The 19,623-nt window shown below is 35.8% G+C and overlaps 1 protein-coding gene across 1 annotated transcript in view; it reads left to right on the forward strand.

Moving 5' to 3' along the window:
* Positions 1–12,139: 12,139 nt before the first annotated feature.
* The window catches only part of ADGRV1 (adhesion G protein-coupled receptor V1), a gene marked incomplete at its 5' end in the record, with an annotated part of 277,332 nt that continues 269,848 nt past the window's right edge, over positions 12,140–19,623 (forward strand). Inside the window, one exon of the mRNA XM_084224720.1 lies at positions 12,140–12,161. Coding sequence (XP_084080846.1) covers positions 12,140–12,161 — 22 coding nt within the window. The remainder of the gene's footprint in view (positions 12,162–19,623) is intronic.

Here is a 19,623-nt window from a genome sequence, read left to right on the forward strand (position 1 = left end):
GGTGTCCTAGTCTAACTAATGGATTTAACTTAGTATGTCTTTGCTGACGCAGCCTTAGCAGGAAGTTTTGGGTTACAGCAGGACCGAGAACAGTATTTAAAAAACTGATGGCTCTAAGGGTAAATATGTTGTAAAAAAACTGTTGCAGACGAATGAGTTTGCAGGTCTGGTTCTTGAAAATAGATTAAATTTGATCTTAAGGTAATTTTAAATTAGGGTTTGGGGGTTTATTTTGTTTCGTTTTTGAGCCTTTCTAAATAACCAAAGTGGTTAGAAACATTTGTGATATTAAAAAAGACAGGATTTTTTTAATGTCTTTTGAAAACCGGATGACTTGAGTCTGAAGACATAAAAATAAGAGCTTACAATTGTGTAGCTCTATGAAGTGTCACATTTACACCTTTACACATTTACACATTTACACAGAAGCTTATTTGCCACATTTCCAGATACTGTAAAACAAGCTGTGAAGGTACATTGTGTTTGTGTATGTCAGCCCATTTTTTGTGTATATGTATTACACACATACATATATTTATCTGTATCTTCCTTAAAATAGTATTCTGTGGTGTATAAGGGATGGATCAGTTAAATTAAAGGTATTGCTAAGACTGTCTAGCTACTGTCTAGCAAAATAGCATTAACAAGAGCAGTACATTTCTCTCAAGATCATAGAGGTTTGCCTGAAAGAGTAGAAATATTCTCAGGTACAGAAGTCAGCACAAAATAACAAGCTGGCCATTTTATACAGGTCTGATCACTGCTGTTTGTGAAGAAGCATGGAATAATACTAGCATTTGAATGTGATGTTGTTCCTGCATGAAGTTGGGCCTGCTTCATTGAAGCTAATTTTCTGGCTTTCTTATTCTGCACTTGTGAAAAGATCCCAGTGGATACCTAGTGTAGTTAGAATTTCCTAATACCAAAGTTTCTTATGAGTCCAGACACTTTCTAAACCATTTAGTAGCCTAGTTAATAGTATTTTCTTGACGCTTGGGCCCACATAACATTTTCCTTGCTGAGTGTTTCAGATGTAATTAACTGTGAACAGTGTGGTTTCTCCTAGACAGGCTCAATTTCTTCTTTCATAGCATCTTACCAATCAAAGCCTGCTCAGAAATAAGCTTTCTATTTTTATCATGGATCAGAAGCACAGCTTGTGCTGATTATCACAGCTGCACTGAAGGCCTAGATAGAAGCCACTATCCAAAAAAGCTTGGATTGTCAGATTACATGACAAATGTGTGAACATATTTGTAGGAGTCCCAGAATGATTTTATGTCCTTTTGGGGATGCTAAATGCAGGTAGAATGAGCCTTCCACCACTGTGTTTCTGGAAAGAGCAATGTTGAAGATGACCAAATTGAATTAATTTCCCAAAAACCCAAAGTTTTCTTATGGGATCTTAGTGATTTAGGATTTTATCCATTAAGAAGTACTGTAACTAGCAAGGAATATTTGCTAGTTACAGTACTTCTGATTTAGGATTCTTATGGGATCTTAGTGATTTAGGATTTTATCCATTAAGAAGTACTGTAACTAGCAAGGAATATTTGCAGCAGCAAGCAGTTCTGTTTTGTTTTCTAAAGGAAGCTTTCAGTAATAGAAGTGTAGTAACTGCAGTTATCTGTAGCTGGGAAACTGATGACTCAGACCCTATTCATGCTTCTGAAAGTCTGTTTTATGAAACTCATCAGAGCTGTGGGTGGATCTGTAGAGGAGTTTGAAGTCAGACTTTGTATATAAGGATGCCTGCAGCGGCGTCTGATGATTGACCCATCACACGCCACTAATGGAATATCCTTTTTTAATTTTTTTTTTTAATCTTTGGGAGGTGAGGCTACAGCAAAGATCAGGAGCAGGGAATTTCACCATTTCTTTTATCTACAGAGATATACCACCAGGTCAAAAAAGAACTGCTGAAGCAGCACTCTGCCTTAGAACAGGAAAGAAAGTATTGGAGTTTGCTTTGACCCTTCTACCCCTGTGTGTAACCATTTGTAACTGGTGACATTTTCCCATCAATAACAAAAGGGTATATTCCAAACTTGATGAACAAGACTGGAGCTGCATAGCTCCCATGAATGCTAATAAGAATACAGCCTTTCTCTATTCCCATGTAAGTTACTTTGCATATCCTAATAGTGCATTCTCAATGAGCAACAGGGTCAGTGTTAATCACACCATGGCATTCCAACAGCATCTGCATGGATCTGTACCACATTCCTCTTGGTCATGTTATTTCTTGTGTGGCCTGATCAGAGCTGGGAAGCTAAGTATATACATAGAAATATAAGGAAGATGTTAAGAAAGTTTTAGAAAGAAGTTGTAAGGAAGATGTGGAGGGGCTGATATAACTTGTTAGTCATTTTTTATTAAAATCCGAAATGTATTCTTTCCATCTGAAAGCTATCCCATGTCATGTGCCACCACTGTTTTTGTGAGTCCTTCTATGATTTCGTACAACTAGTCTGGATTTACATTTCAATAACTAGTGTCAAAGTGTCTAAATGTATGTTTTAATTCCTTGAATGACATGATAAATTTTTACTCATTAAGAGATTCACACAGAAATACATAAACAGCCTTTGTCTGTCTCTGCTTCCCTGCTAGGTTATTGGGAATGGTAGTACAATTGTAAGAAATGGTAATGTCAAAGTAGCTCTGCAGCTCCAGTAAGCACCAAAGGAAGTTATTAAGACATGATTGTAAGATGCATTAAGAGAAGTTTCTTAAGATCTTTCTAAAAGTATGCAAGAAGCAAATAATGCTAAATCTACAGACCCTGCATAGTCTGTTCTCCGATAGAAATATTTGCATTTATACATTTAGCTATAATCATAGACTCTTCATATCAGGAAGTCCAGCCTTTGATCCTCAAAACTATCATAAATCCTTTTTATTTAGCAAGGGTCCAACAACAAAAATTGGTTCAATATGACCACAGAATTTAATTGTTTAATTTATTATTGTTATGTTTACATGACATTAAATGAAAAAATATAATTGGATTGAGACTGTGTTTTCTCTGTGTAATATTGTACATATTTGCTGTTCCCCTTTGGTAACTTGACAGGAATCAGTAACTTTTTAAATTAACTGTATTAATTTAATGTGTATCCATAATAGAAATATGCTGTGTGCCTTTCACAATGCAGCCAGTAGGGTGCATTGGTTATTTGATCATTTATTTTCAAAAACTGTAAATAACTGTATATTTGCTTCTGATTTACTGCTTAAGTACCCTGTGAAGAAGAAAATCTATCAGGAAGCCAATTCAGTTATGGTAAAATTTGTGGAAAAATGCAGTATAGTTTCTTGAAAATGTCTTTTGGATTAGTCACAGGATTTGGATTTTGTTATTAGATTTGGAATTCATATATGTTGATGAATAACTGTTTTGTAATGTAATAGATGAAATTATTTTTGAAGTGGAGTTGGTTTTTGTGTTTTTTTGGTTGTTTGGGGTTTTTCCTTGGGGTTTTTAGTTGGTTGGTTTTTGGCTTTTATTTGTTTGCTTTAAAGATTATCACAGATTCTTTCCAATTTTTACTGGATGACTGTAATAAATCCAGTCAACAGCTATTTCTATTTCATATGTCTTTCCTGGATAAAGTAAGGAAACCTTTCAGTATTTATCTTCTTTTTCTTCTGAGGGAATATTTGTGCTGTCTTCAAGTCTTTATCACATTTGATTTTAATTAATTAAGCATTCAGAGTTTGTTGACTTCTGTTTTCTGCTTTCTCTAGGTCTCAGTTTTGGGGAATTAGATTAATTTAGATCCTCTGTGGGCTTCAGCATTGTTTTTAAAGTGCAGATAACAGTATTTATGCCATTTCAAATATCCACCCCTTTAGTGCCATGTACAAAAGTAATTCCACCACTTCAACTACTTGTCACAAATCTGCTCTTGATGTACCTGAAGATGACACATGCTTTTTTCTCTCCCAGTCACAAAATCGCATTGGACATTTATGGTGACCTGTTTCTCTGCTTGAGTTTCTTCAGATGAAAATGATTCAGAAGACCTTTATTTTAGCTTTGAAGGTATTCAGCAGTGTTTTAATGGAACCAGTTTATCCGGTGAGCTGTATTACTGTAATACTCTCATTCCCATTCACTAATATTGATAACACAAACATTCAGTTGTGAGTTTTGTATTTACAGGGAGAGAGTGTGGAGATCTGTTTCTACTCCTCGTTGAAATACATAATACAAATAGTTTTGTGTCTTCATAATGAAATTTTGTGACTGTGACAAAAGATACTTGGGTCTCCACATCTTCCCCTGTTGCAGTTGTTTTTGGTGGCCAGTGTGATTTGTACTGAGAGCCATATCAGGTGAAATTACAGGAGAAGCGAGAGAGCTCTGATGGTTGCAATTGGCTTTGGTACATGTCGGCATACAAAAGGGTATAAAATGCTACTGGTCCTGGGCTGCTGGGGCAAACCTGAGGCTGCAGGCAGCTTATGTGGAGATCCCCCATTGGCAGGGATGCCTGCAGGGTACATCCAGCCTGAAGGAAGGGAGTACTTCTGTGTGGATGAGTAAAAGCAGTAAGATCCGGTCACATATGGAGATAAAATGCTAAAGTAGTTCCATAGGTGCTTTGTTGCTTTGTAACTGTGCATTCTCTAAGGCCAAAATCTGTAAACCTGTATGTTTCTGAGCTTGCTGATATTATAACCCTTTAAACCTACTTACGTTATATTCCATATTGACAAAAGTTATGTCTTAATTGGTACAGACTTTCCTCACTTACAAGTTTCTGCACTGGGTGTATTCTGTATTGGTGCATTGTTACCTGCAGCTGCAGCTGAGAAAGCTTTCTCTGGCAAACTGTCCTTTGATGTCATTCCACTGGGAGGTGGGAAAGTGCCCTCATACTGGTGTCGGTACCCCTGCAATCCTGTCAGCTCTGCAGCTGCCTCTTCCATGCCTCTTCTGTTCTTAGCATGTGAGCAGAGGCCTATAGGCAAGGAAGAGAATTCTCTGAAATATCATAGCATTACTTTCATCCTTTGTTTTAAGCTGCTTCTGTCCAGAAGAATGGTATATGCTGAGCAGCTTTTTATCAAAGGGAGAGGGAATAGTAGAAGGAAGTGGGAGCAGGACCAGGGAGGCTATCTCATGGAAAGGGTCTGATTCAGAGTCATAAAAATTTTCAGTATAGAAACAGGTGTAACAGCAGAAACAGCAGCCTGCTGAACTGCTGAATTAAACAAAATGAGCCTTCCATTTTCACGTATGAGTCTAAATGAAACTGTTGGATTAATACTCTCTGCTCCTGATATTAGTAATAAGTAATAATATTGTAGTTGTAAATATCTTACTATGCTGCCTTTCAAATTTTCCATTAAAAATTGATTACAACAAAAAATATATATAACTATTTGTAATATCAAATACTTAACCTGTATACAGCTTAAGAAATGGTTGTTTTTCATACAAAACATGTTTGTTTCAATTTTGCATCTGTCATTTCTGGATAAATATGGCATATTTTAAAAAATATGAAAATACTTGTAAAATAAATAATCTCATTCAATTTTTTGAAGCACTCAACATATGATTACAAGTATTCAGTTTATGACATAAATACGAGAATGTTCTACTAGAAACAGACTCTTTGAAGGGAGCATGTTCATTAATTTTAAAATAGATTCCTCCCATTCTTATTTTCTTACAACTTTTGTCTTTCTATTTGATTTAGCTTCTATACGGGACAGCAGAACATGTCAGAAACCTTTAAGTTCCTTTATAGAGTATCAGCAATGTGAATGCAAATGTGTTACTAGTAATCTTCATCAGGAGAGACAGTAACATAGCCCACATGGCATCAGTAAAGTGTTTACAAGGTATTAATATGCTTACTGTGACAAGTTATATTTAATGGGAAGAAACGAGTTTATTAGTTTTCCTCCTCCCTCAAGTAATAAATCCTAAAAGCTTCAATATTGATTCAATGAAATGAATGGCTGAATCATTCTGGGGAGACTCTGGCAAATGGACAAATGCTTCCATGGTTACATTGAGCTATGCAGTATGGTTACTGAGCTTTGCTGGTTTCCTCCCTCTGCCATTGAAGTAGAATAACAAGCCACAGGGAAGCACCACACATGAGCGTAAACTGGAAACCACTTTAAAAGATCAAGTTAGCTGATTTTATACAGATTTTAAACAATATAGGGTTTATTATTTTATACTCTGTGCCCTAAACATGCATTTCAGTAATTTCTTCCTTGTATATCACTTTCCCATGGAATGTTTTTATTTCCCCTGAAATAAACTGAACAACCTGAACAGCCTCTCTTTTGATTTGGAATGCCACAAATTAAAAGACCATGTGAAGGTGTGTTTCATAGTGCTGTTACGTGAGTTATATTTTTGTAGGAATGTTTTTGGTGTGCCTGCATCAATGTGGGCCTCTGCAACACCTAGATAGCAAATAACAGATCACGTGTATAATTTTTATTTGATGTTGCTTTAGGATCCTTTGCAGCATAAACATAATTAAGTGGTTTTATTTTCAACCTGCTTGCATTTGAGGTACTCAGATTTCAGGTGTCACGGGGAATCAATTATTATAAATGCATTACATTTCAGAAAAACAATACAAAACAATGACGTACAATTATTTCATTAGAAATAGCATTTTAAAATGTTGCAGATCAAGTATTATATTAATAGAAGGAAATCCTGAATGTCTTCAAAGCACAAATGAAACTGTATGTATTAAAAGCAGATTTATTTACAATAGTTATATTTTTTCCCTTGTAGACCAACTCCAAAATAAGCATGTTATCCACTGTATTAGCACTGTTTTATTGTTTTCTCCTCTGTGTGCTTGACAGTCCTCAGAAGCATGATCTCAGCATTGGAATGCTAAATTGTTTCAGTGCCTCTTTGTAGAGGCAAGGATGAATGTCAGGATTCCATACAGCCAGGAAAATTAATTCATAAACATGGAAGATAATTACTTCTGAGACAAAAATTCTGGCCTTAAAGCTTCCCATTGAAAGTTTGTATTTGTTGTAGGTACTTAATTTCACAGTTTCTCAAGTAATTTGTCTTCTATCCTGAGGGGGGGGAAGGTAATCAATTAATGAGAAAACATTTCAATCTTTCACTTAAAAAGAGAAGAGTCAATTCTTAGGTTGAAAAATACAGGGGATTTTGTGTTTCCAAGTAGTTATTTTCCTGATTTGAAAGGAAGCAAACAAAATGCTTAGTTGTGAGATGGGAAAGCAAGTTAAGTTGTATGCAGCATTTGGAATCCTCTTGCTTTTATTTTTTAATAGTTTTTGAGGACTTTGAAATGAAGACCAAATTAGATGCAGGAGATATGGAGTAGTTTTAATTTTTTTTGTATGTCTTACCTTCAGAAAAATGTGCTTTTGGTACCCATTCTATTTGAATTTACAGTCTAGTGCTTGACATTCTCAGAAGTTGTGTATTTTGATGGATATTTTGTGAGAAAACTACTTATTTGCTGGATAGAATGTATATTGTCAGTGACATGCTGCAAATGAAAAGGTGAACACACTTGGAGAAGCAAGACTGCGATTTCATTTAACAGCAGTAACTGCATAAGAGGAGCAGGAAGGAAGGTCTTGGCAAGTTCTCATCTTGCTGTTTCTCCTTGTGACCCACAAGCCAGTAAGCACGCACTTTGGTTTGAAATGAGCTATGTAATACCAAACCTACCCTTCACAGATGACATTCTTCTTGCGTCATTAGAGTGACACAAAATGACCTAAATTGTCTCAAAATGGCATGTTAGAACTTGATCATCCAAATCTAAGATGCACTAAGTCGAAACAAGGTAGTTATTTTCTCATTAAGTGTTCATTTTTAGAACAGTTTAATATTTAAATTGACATTTTTAAAAAGTGATGTCACTTTTTGTGGAAGTCTTGTCAAATGAGAATTCATAAATCAAAAAGTTATGATTATATGAATAGTGTTTCTTTTGTAAAATGAGTTAAAATATAGCAGCCTTTAATGAGCAGATGCTAGGAACCATTTACTTTTTCCTAATACTAGGAATAATTCAAGTTTTTATGTTAAAAGCTCTTTTAAAATGTTAACATCAGTATGCTTTATTAGCATACAAGTAACTGTACCATAAAATGGTTAACCTTTATGAAATTGATCATAGGAAGCATAAACAAATTAATGTTTGTCTACTAAAAAAGTGCACAATGTGCTTGGAAGTACTAATTTTCAGTTTCTTGAATCCTGGACATTTCTAAAAAATAGGAGATCAAAATCTGATTTTACCTATATATGTCTGCACATCAGCTAGTCTGTCATAAACCAATCAGTCAGAAGTGTAATACTCAAGTTTTGTCATACAGTCTTCACAGTTTGTTAGCATTGTTTGCATTTGTCTTTTTTTTTTTTTTCTATTTCCTGCAGGTGTTTGTTTATTTATCAGAAACCTATGCAGTAAAATCGAGATTATGACATTAAAGCACTCCCAGCCCATCAAAAGGATGTGGTAAAGTTCAGGAAAAAGAGCAGTGCAAGTGTCTGGCATCAGGTGTCACTTGGCAGTGGTTGTGCATTTCTCTGGTATTGGGTGGCTGGATAGAGGTCTCCAGAGAGTGCAGGTAGAACAACCAAAAAATGATCGGAAACCTCATTTCACATTTTGAAGAAGAGACAACCCAACTGTAATCCTAAGCTGGTATGGGATAGCAGGTCAGAAGCCTGCTAGTACAGACTATTCAGGCTGTGAGATGAGCACACCTCTTTGGTATAAGTCTTGGTTGGTTCTGCCCTCTTTTGAAGCCTGACTTAGCATGGTTCCCTGAAGACTATGCTACTAAAGCCATGTTCTATAGTTCTGCCTGCTGTTTCTTTCAATACTGCCAGTTGGATGTGGTCCCCAGTGTGAATCACTAATAAAGAAGAAAGGAGAATGCAACCTAAATGTCACCAAAACAAACAAATCAGAATCAAAAGTCGAGCTATGGCTGTACATGCTGCCCATACACAGGGAAGGATATTAGTGCTTGTGGCCATCTCTAACATGGTCTGTCTTGCAAAAACACTCAGCACCATGGACCACCATTCAAAGAAAATCCACTTTAAAAACCCCAAAAAATCAACTGACAGCTGACTACCAAGAGCAAGTGAATTTCTTGGAGGAAAATTATATCTTGTGATCACTCTGTGAAGAAGCAAGATCAGCTTCAGTATCTGCCTATGTCTGGTGGATATTATGTATTTTTGAAGTGCATCATATTGGAGGGCTTGATCTATAAATAAGAGGTAAAAATAACTTGTTTGTTATATCTTAATGAAGCATTGATTCTATGAAAGAGCTATGCATATGCTTCTTGTTCCGTGTTCTGCATAGTTGAACCTGTGCAGGACCAAAATTTCAAAATTTTTTGAATCTCTTTGTTTGGTACTTGCATCCAAATAGGTGCTTAGCCCATAATTCTGAAGCTTGGATGTTGCACGTGAAAACACAGGTGAATTTTAGTGGTGTTTATGAATAAAAAAATTATTATAGCATTTATTTTTGGTTTCTGATATTTGTAGATTAAGATTTCAGTACCTCTTACTAAAAACCAAATGGCACTGATATAACACAAAAATCTTACTTAATAGAAACAAAAATGTAAAGAAGAGAAAATACACATGCCTGAAAAGCCTTTGTTAGGTGTTTTTTTCTTCTTGCTCCTTTAAGTCATGTATTCTTTCTTAGGGATTTGTTTCTAACTCCCTCTTCTGTGGTCTTTTCTTTCAGATGATGCCAATGAAGGGGAAAGGCAAGGTTTCAAAACAAACAAACAAACTGGAGTCTATTGTTCCTGGCACTTTCAGTATTGGTTTACTTGCAGCAGAGCCATTTTTTGCTTGCAGAGTTTTAATGATTTCAGAACAAAGGGTATCCAAACAAACAGAGAAGTGAGGTGTGGACTTAATACACCTTGTTTACTGCTTTTATTGAAAAGAGAAGCTAAGGTTGACCCATAGGCATAATTCTGTGTAATGACAGATCTATTGTAGGTCCAATACCAGTCCTGATTGTTTGTCTCTGACATTTGTAAGGGTTGGGAGTGCAGCGTGGGCTGCATGCTGAGTTTTTAAAAGTGTGTGCGGAGTGTCTGATGTCAATCACCATCATCCTTCCAGCTGCTTGAGGACTATCACTGACAAAATCCTATGGTAGCTCTCTCTCATCTTCATGTGTAACAAAAGGAAGCACAGATCCCTGGAAAAAAGTAATTAGGAAATCCTCAGGGTTTGAGAGAAAACATGGAGTGTACCATGTGTTGAATCAGAGGGCACAGCAAAAGGTACAGTCATTTTGGGTCTGAATGCAGTTTTGTGGAAAGAGTCCATGAGAATAACCATGTGAATTACTGAGCCCAAATCTGAGTTCTCATTCATCCTTAGTTTTCTAGCTCAGTAATTAACAATGTGCTCAGGCGTTCTGTGATTGAGAACTAATGACTGCTAAGGCAGCCCCTCTGATAGCTGGTGGGACGTGAGCTTTGTACAGAAACTGGATGAAAAGAGGAAAACATAAGGTAAATTATATAAGCTGAAACCACATTGTAGAATAAAAGATAAAATAGTCTTATACCTCTAGTAACTTTTTGGCCAATTGATCCACAGAGGAAAAAATGTATGGTATCTAGATTTAAAGCTGAAATATAATAACAGTATGATATTGAAAAACATGCTACTTATCTCTCATGTTCATACATTAAGTTCTGCCTGGTGGAAAATTCTACACTGTTATATTGCTTTAGAAGGAATGCTTCTTGCTTATTTATTTATTTATTTATTTATTTATCTTTTTTTTTCTTTTTGCAAGATGAACATGCATAATAAAGTATTGGTCAAAAAATATGGTCAGATATAAACCAAGGTGAACTAGTGCAAGAAGTGATTAAACATCTAAAACATTATCAAAAAGAACAACCTGAATTCCTTTTACATGAACAGCATAGTTCAGAAGAAAAAAATACACTTGAGGTTTTTTCTAAAAGACAATTTTTGTAATGTTTGGTGAATCATATCAATATCTCCTCAGCTCTTAAGAACTGGAGTTTGTTCTGATTATTAATGTCTACTTTTCCATATGCATATTAGATTGTCCATGCCTTTATCAGTTAACTGCAAATTTTTATTTGTCAACATTGATTTTCTCTTTAGCTGTATACAGAGTCAATAGAGAGATTCTTCTTACCTAACAAAGGTAGGTAGTAGGCCGAGATAACTATTTGGACTCCCTATTTTTTCAGAGGAGGGAAATAACCACCTCTTAGAGGCAGTTCATCCTATTCTGCTATGAGTCTACTGGATGGCTTGTTAGGTGGAATGCTTCTACTTTAAAACTTAAAAATTATCATAACTCAGTACAGATTGATGTAGTGACTGGTATAATATCATCAGGAGGCATAGAGTGTACTAGTTTCTGTCTTGGTTTTGCCCGAATACTTCTGTGCTCTATTTATTCCTTCTCTCCTTTACTGGATAAGAAGAAATTTTGATACTTATATGCTATTAAGTGGGAGAATTTGTGTGTTTGGAGACCAACACTGACAAGATCTGAGTGTTGCCTTTGTTTCTGTCTTGTGACTCAGGATTTTCTTGGGATGGTGGTGACTGTTAAATATGAATTTGATATTAGCTAGAGTGAGTCTGGAATGCTTCACCTAGGATTGGAAATTGTTTCTCTAACACAGAATTGTTTCTCCACCATGAGTGCTGAATACCTGTGAATTAAGATGAGCTGCGTGTTCGGGTGCCACTGAGAACTTGAATCCAAAATCTGTCATAATCCAATAATAAAACCTGTCAGTTTGACTGTGCAGAGTAATGCAACAGTGCAGCCTAAGCTGAGTGGAAGACCTGCCAAGGCGCTGGCGGGAGGGGCTGGCTCTATCTCAATTACGGCAGTGCAGTGGCAGTTGCTGGGCTTTGAAAAAATTTCGTCCTCTTCCATCCCACCCCCTTTTATCTCCACAGCAGTGGGAAGGCAGCAGCAGTCAGGAGAGGGAGGAGAGTGCTGGGCGCTGCTCAGAACAGAGGGAGGAGTAGGAGACGAGAATGCATAATGCGTGAGTGACAGGGGGTGTGCAGGCGGCTGGCGGAGTCCAGAAGGCGCGGATGTTCCTGTCCCAGGGTCCAGGTACGTTTATTGTCCCTCTCTCTGAGGCAGTAGTTGCTTTGGAAGCATCCTGTATCAGCTGCAGAGGTGTTCCCTGTCCAGCCCGATGCTCTGCAGGCAGCACCTGTTGCGGCAGGGACGGGGTTTAGCAGCGGCAGACACTGAGCCTGTCGCTCATCCATCCATGAGGGGCTGCTGGAGGGTGACAGTCTGCTAAGGTTTCTGTTGTTCCAGCAGCTTCTCTTTCTGCTCTGCAAAGCCGGGCAGGGTGGAGACAATAGCCTTTCCAATGGAAAATTCTGTTCTCAGGGAACGCTATCAGGATGCAGCTCAGTCTGAAGCCAACAATTTTTTACTCTCAAAAAAGAATAAAACATTGGCAGTTTGAATTAGGTGAAAATAGAAGGGGAGGAGCTGCCTATGCACTGTGTATATTAAAGGAGAATGGGTTGGAAGTTAGAATGAATTTTTCAAATAATTGTCTAATAAGGAATGAATTTTAAACATTAATAACTACAATATGACATGTAAGTGATTACAGTTAGAAATACTGCTTTCACTTCTTGCTTTTGATATGTTGATTCTATGTAAGACATTGCATAATTCACTCTTGCTAACCCAGATAAAGTTAAGATCAAATGTATACGGAACTGCTTGCCAAAAATCAGTAATTGTTTTTTAATGAGTCTGTAATTGCTTTATAGTGCAGATAGAAAATAACATGTGATTTTTTAAAGTCCTATTCATTATATAGAAGCCAAAAATGTTTTCAGTTTTTTTCTTGATAGTACTTAATGCATGTTTTCTAGAATAGATCTTTCAGTTGAGTATTAAGTATTTTGGGACTTAGCCACAAGGACAGTTTAAGTACTGAAGGTAGAGTGATATATTTAGTTTATCTGTCCCTTAAGCCTAGAACAAGCTTCTCCTACTAAACAGGGTTTAGTGTTGAAAGACTGAAAAGAACTAGATTCCTGAGGAAATAAAATAATTTGTGGCATAACAGGCTTAAAATTGAAACTGGCAAATGTTTGATAATATAACAGCTACCACATTTCAAGCGTTTACAACTTCTAATTTGTGGTTGTTAGTGGTATTTATGTTTTTATAGATTTCCAAAGCACAGTTTTGTGCTTTAGCAGTTTTCTAATACACTTTTGTGTTTTAATAGCTTTAGATGAAGAAATCAATGATTTTTACTAAATTTACCTCTGAGAAAATTAATTAACACTGATAATGGGAGCATGTGTTTATTAGATTGTTAGTGTGGTCTCTGTCCTGGACACATGAAAGTTGATGGGAAAATGTTATCTGGTTTTGTGAAGACTACTTCTGGGCAGTTTATTTGTGCTATCAGTGTTTTTAAGGTTGAAAAACAATGCTGGATTAGTTTCAAATTATTGGTGCTAGTGAATGAGATTGATCCTCATGCATTTAGATGTACTGTACAATGCTTCCCTGAGAAATTGTTGTAAGCTTTATTTAAAAGAAATTTTCAGAATTGGGTCTAAATCATAGCCTGTATTAAAATCTCTGCTACCCATGGATTTTTATTTAAGCTTGTTCTCTTCACTATGTTTTTATTTGCTTTGAAATTCCATTAAAAAATAGAGTGCTTAAACCTACAAACACTTACACGAATATTTTAATTAGAATGTAAATATGATGACTGAAATTAAAGTATTGGAAAAGCTATGATAGCATATTCCTCTAGGTGTGTAACACTAAAGAAGAGTACCACTACAGAGGTCTGTGAGGATCTCATTCATTGGGCAGCGATGATTTATAGCAATTTGTGAGAAAAATATTGATGATCTATAAATCACCTTTCAATTGTTACACAGCTACCATTGGTGTTTAGAATTGAGACATGGTAACAATATGGGGATATTTAATAAGCAAGGTTTAAAAGTGGTCTATAAGCTTAACAGAACTTTAATTTTAGAATGTTTCATTGAAAAATTGGGAAAATATGTTCTTGCATCATACTTTGAAGAAAGGAAAATTTAAAATTTGTCTCAGCTGGGTGTTTTAGTCGTATGTGTTTTGGAAAGCATTGGAACAGTAAAATTTATGTATGACTCTTGCTATTATTTGAGATAAGTTATCTGATGTAATTTAGCTGAATTTTATTTCTGAATAATACCAACCTCTTCCAGGTATGTTCCAGGGTGCTCCTGGTATCAGGTCAATTTAGTTGTTCACTAAAAAACAAAAACCTAGGTAGGCAATATTAAATTAAAAATATATGCTGAAATTATTTGCTCATGGACTATTAGGCCTCGACCTTCAAAAAATATGATCGCATGTATAATTATTTTTACATGTGTATTCCTCTTGATCACCTGTACTCATTTGTAGAAATTGTCCTTGCATTACAATTCTACAAGACTGGCCAATTATAGTATAGCCAATATACATATATAACTGTATGTAAATATATATATATCTGTTATATACACATGAATATAACGGTTCTTTTCCTCTCTAGAAATAAATATTTATAGTGTCTAAATTCTTGCCTCAATATATATTGAGTCAGGTGCTGTATAGTATCTCCATCATAAAACTGAATTTTGCAAAGACACTGCTGTCAGTTGTAGGCATTGTCATAGTTCCAAAAATTCAAGAATTACGTCTGTCTAATAGGAGCTACATTACTATTTCTTAAGGAAAAGAAAAAAAAAAGATTGACAGAGGAAAACAATATTACTTGCCATTTGTCTTACTCCAGGTGGACCCACTGTAAGATATTTTATTTGGGGAAAAAAAACTACATCACAAATGTTTTTGTAAATTTCTGCAAACTCTCACTTGCTTAAGTCACTTTCTCAGGGGATAATATCACTGGAAATCTTTTGTGTAAATAAAGACTTCCAAGATTTAGCTTACTTTATGTATGAGAACTTGAGGCAGTTTTCAGATAGAATTTTCAAACTATAAGCTCTGAAATATGAAAAAAACAAAAAATATGAAAAAAATGCTTAATAGATTGGCTTATGAGTATTTCCTATAAAACTAAAGTTCTTGTAGTTACTTTTACTGAAATAATTTGAAAATCCACACTGAGGTTATAGTTAAGTATGCTGGTACTTACTGAAATAGACATATTTGACAGACTAAATTTATCTGGTGAAATTAAACAACAGAGAAGATGCTTTGCATGTTTATCAGAGCTTTCGTGTTTGTGGATTCTTTTAATTAGGACAGAATTTTCTCAAGAATGTAACAGCAATATATTTTTGTCCTATACCATGATATTTTTGTTTATCTAATCTTGTATGAACTCATTATTTAGAAAACTGTTACGACTCTCATTTTCTGATGGCAAAAGAAACTTCTCAGTCACTTATCCTGGTCTGGTCCAATATGCTACTGCTCTGAATTGTTCAAGCTTTACTTGATTAGGGATTTAACATGGCCTTAATTCAGCCATCTGTTACGGGTTTGGCAGGCCAACAGATCTGAGATATTGGTAAGAGCTTTAGAAGTTTCCCACATTTTTAACGATTAGGAAGAGAGCTACCTTTATGAATAGATTTTGAAGAATTCTCAGCAAGACAATGGTGCAGAAGTGGGGTAAAAAATGCTTGTCATTCTCCGAAGCTCAGGGTCCCCTGTCTGCCTTTAGCTTTGCTGAAAGGCAATTAGCATTTCAACCAGCCAATTTGGTTACATGCAATGAAGTATGTGGGTTTGTAATTTGCTGCTTTTGGCTTGGTGCTGTTGAGAACGAGCTTTGTGTAATCCTCTCAAAGCACCTTTCTTTCCAGCATAGTTATTGTTGCTGGTCTTAAATAACTAATCAACAAAGAGGTTTCCTTGTCTTGGACTGCAGGGTGCCTTAGAAGAATGAAAAGAAATACCCAGTTAATAAGGAAATTATTCTAATTATCAAATAGTGATTAATAAATTGTGACATGGATTAAAAGGATTAGAAAGCCAGGCAAAGCAGGATACATGATGAAAGTAGTGTAAGAAGGCTTTGGATCTAAACAAATTTTAGTTAAGGAGTTCTCTTCTGTGAGAAATAAACACTTTATTATGTGTTTTATCTAAAAACAGATTGCTCAGATTTAAGAGATAACATAGTATAGATTAGAATGAGGGCCCCACACTAACCATCTTTACAAATTACACAAATGTGTTTTTACTTCTACAGAAAGAAGTCTTTGGAGGACTTTGTAACAAACAGATTGTTTAATTAAGTCAACATAATTTGTTGCAATCTAATAAACAAAAGTATATTTTACTGTAGAAAAGAAGCTTGTTTTATATATGCCTTAAATTCTTGTATCAAATAATATGCTCTTTTGAACTCAAGAAAATCTCGCTGATTCAATTATTGTAATTATTAGGGAACACATGTATGTTTGGCTCATATATGTGTATTAAATTGTGAGAACCCATTGTGGATAGCAGCAATTCTGTCAGTGTACCTGAAGCAATGCCATCTAATCCTCATCATGAGGTTTAATTTTGCTATTCTTTACCCTAAAGTCTTGGTGTTTTTCTTGCAATAAAACTATGTTTAAAGCACTGCTTCTATTTTTAGTTTTAAGTATGAAAAAAATAACCACTGTATTGCAGAAACCCCGGATTTCTTTTTCTGATATATGCTATTCATTCAGGCCATGGAACTTCATTCACAGCAGATACTAGGTATTTCAAACTGTGATAGTTTTGTCCTCAGCTGCCAACATATGTTCTTGACATTTGTTATGTCAGAGCATGGAGGATATCCAAGAAACATCCAAAGCTGAGATACAAATGGAAATTATTGTGAAGGTTAAGGTCTCTACTGAAGTATAATAAATGGCTGATTTGCTGTGAAGCCAGGAGACCTTCATCATCTGGATTTCTGGTTCCATATGTGTTAAGAGTCTGATCCTGTGGCATGCTCAAACATGCAGTTACTTCTACAAGTATGAGCTAGGAGTGCTAGGCATCTTAGTGCAGACCTTACTTGGTTTTGATTTAGTTTGGTTGTTGGTTTTTCGTTTGTTGGGTTTTTTAAATCCCCTTGCTTTTTGGTACAAAAACCAGTTTGTGAGAGGGTATAAGTACTTACAGTGTCTGAAGTTAAAATTACTTGGTGTAAGAGTCACTAGGTGCAAAATTCCGAGGTAAAAAGCTAGCCCTAGTTCTGGAATACCTGGTAAATTAATTTCTGTCTGTGAAAGGTGCCTACTGTGTTCATTAGAACTGTATGGGTGGAAGATGTTTTCCAGTGTGGAGCTGAAAACTATATATTTACTATTTACTTATACTGTACATAGGAATGTTCAAAAACAATGTCTTGCTTTTCATAGTATGTAGTTAGACTTATTTATCAATAGATTACTATGAATTGTGTGAGATAAATTGAAAGTTATGCAGATGAAGTCAGTGTGCTTCAACATTAAGCAAATTCAGATCTCTACTGGTGTATTTTTAACATTGTAAATCAGCAGATTTCAGCCAAAGTTTATTTACAATACAGAGATAAGACTCTGATCTCTTCTCCATTTAAAGTCACCTTATTAGCTCCAAGTTGTTGCACTGGAGGTAGTGTGGTTAAAAATAATCTAGATTTTACAGCTAGTCAAAATTATTTCCTGGTTCTCTGTTTCACATGAAAATTATAAGGTAGCTGCAGATTTTTGGAGAAGATTTTTGTTTCCTCTGCTTGCTGCTAGAAGTACTGCATTCTACACTTTTTAACTCTGAGCCACCTCTAATAACAGGGTGAGATTGTTTGGATTTCTCCTTATGCTTCTGTCTTGGCCTCACTTTTAATGCTCTATGTATTGGCTGTGAGGATAAGTGTACCTTCCTGACTAGTAAATATAAATATAGTGGCAGTCAAGTTAAGCATACTTTCTTCCTTAGGATACGATGTCTGTTTTCCTTTGAAGGGTGCATGCCTTTTCTAAGAAAGGGTGATTGAATGAGCAAGAATTATCATATGAAGATGTTCAGGTCACATTAAATTTGCCATTCCCTGTAATACCTATGGTAATATGGTAATATATATATGATAATATATATATGGTAATATATAACAAGATTTAAAAAAAAATGCTGCAACTGTTAGAAAGAAAGTGGTCAGGGGAATAATTGACTGATGTCAGTGTCCTTAATTTTAAATGCAGATAAATCTTTTGAGCACCTGATGTGCTGTGATACTGTTCTGTCAAGGCAGCAATAGTGATTAGGGAAGTAGGCAACTGAGACGAAAAACTTCAGAGTAATGAAGAAGAGATTTCAGTACCTAGTAGTCTGCGTTTGTGCATTGGTTAGCACTTTCCTGTGTTAGTAATAAGAAGGGGAATGTCAGGTATCTGACATGCCTTTGTAGTAACGAGAAAGACAGGTAAACATGTAGAAGAATAGAGCACTGAAGAATGTTCATGGAAACTGGTGAGACAGACTCTGCAACTATTAGCACGGTCCAGGGATGCACACAAAGTCAGTATAATTCTAATTTCTTATTCACCTTGAAGCAGGTTGACGGCAAAAATGGGATATAGGTGGATAAAGGTGGATATTGTTTTGAAATAGCACCTTTTGAAAACTCTCTTTTCCAATATGTATGAGAATGAGAGACTTATTTATTCCACATCTAAACAAAAAGCTCAAACCAAAGAAGGAAGAACAACCCGCAGAGCAGGCTTGGGTAATGTCTGCTGACCATATGCTGGTTTTTGTTGTGTCCTGTTTTTCTCATGTGTGTGAATTGTGGGAACTTTGAGGCAAGGAAAAAACATAAATAAAATATTTCTCCTTTAATTTTGAGCCTTGACAACATAAAAAGGAGAAGATTAGTAAATCAAAGTTTTTATAATCCCAGTTGCTTTCCCAGATTGTTCTCCAATACTGTTGCATATGTCAAGAGGTACTGAAAATGCCTAAAATAAAAAAATGCTGTAAATATGGAGGGTTTCAATATGTTTTTACAGGTGCAGCACTGGCAATGACCTTGTGAAACTTCTTGCTCTATGCTGTTCCTGTGTACTACAGAGAATTGCCACTTTATGTATGAAAGAGCACAGATATCTGTCTTCTTTTGTATTTGGCCAAAGATGCTGCTGGGTGCTGACATCTCTGCTGTGAATAGACTTCTTTCTGGAAACCACTGATAGCTGTAATGCTGTACTCAATGTAAAGTACTAGGGATGCCAGTTTTTTAAAGTTTGGGTTGGCTGGGTATTTGTAATCATGGGAAGTACACAAGGACAGGCAGTGAAAAGAGGACTTACTCTTGTTCCTCTGTACTGTGGGCTTTAGAAATATACAGTGAGTTTAATGATGGGCAAGTGGTAAATCAGATTGTAGCTGCTGGGTGGCAATGGTGCTTTTTCAGCTCATTGCTTCTCCTGTGAACAGCAGTGACAAACTCTGAGGTAAAGAATCTTTAATCCCTTGTTCCATCTGCTACTTTGTTCATGAACTCTCTTTTGCCATTTCCCATTTCCTGTCCAGCATTTTATGCTTATTTTAT

Source organism: Fringilla coelebs (genome assembly GCF_963513975.1).
Source record: "Fringilla coelebs genome assembly, chromosome: Z".
NCBI lineage: Eukaryota > Metazoa > Chordata > Aves > Passeriformes > Fringillidae > Fringilla > Fringilla coelebs.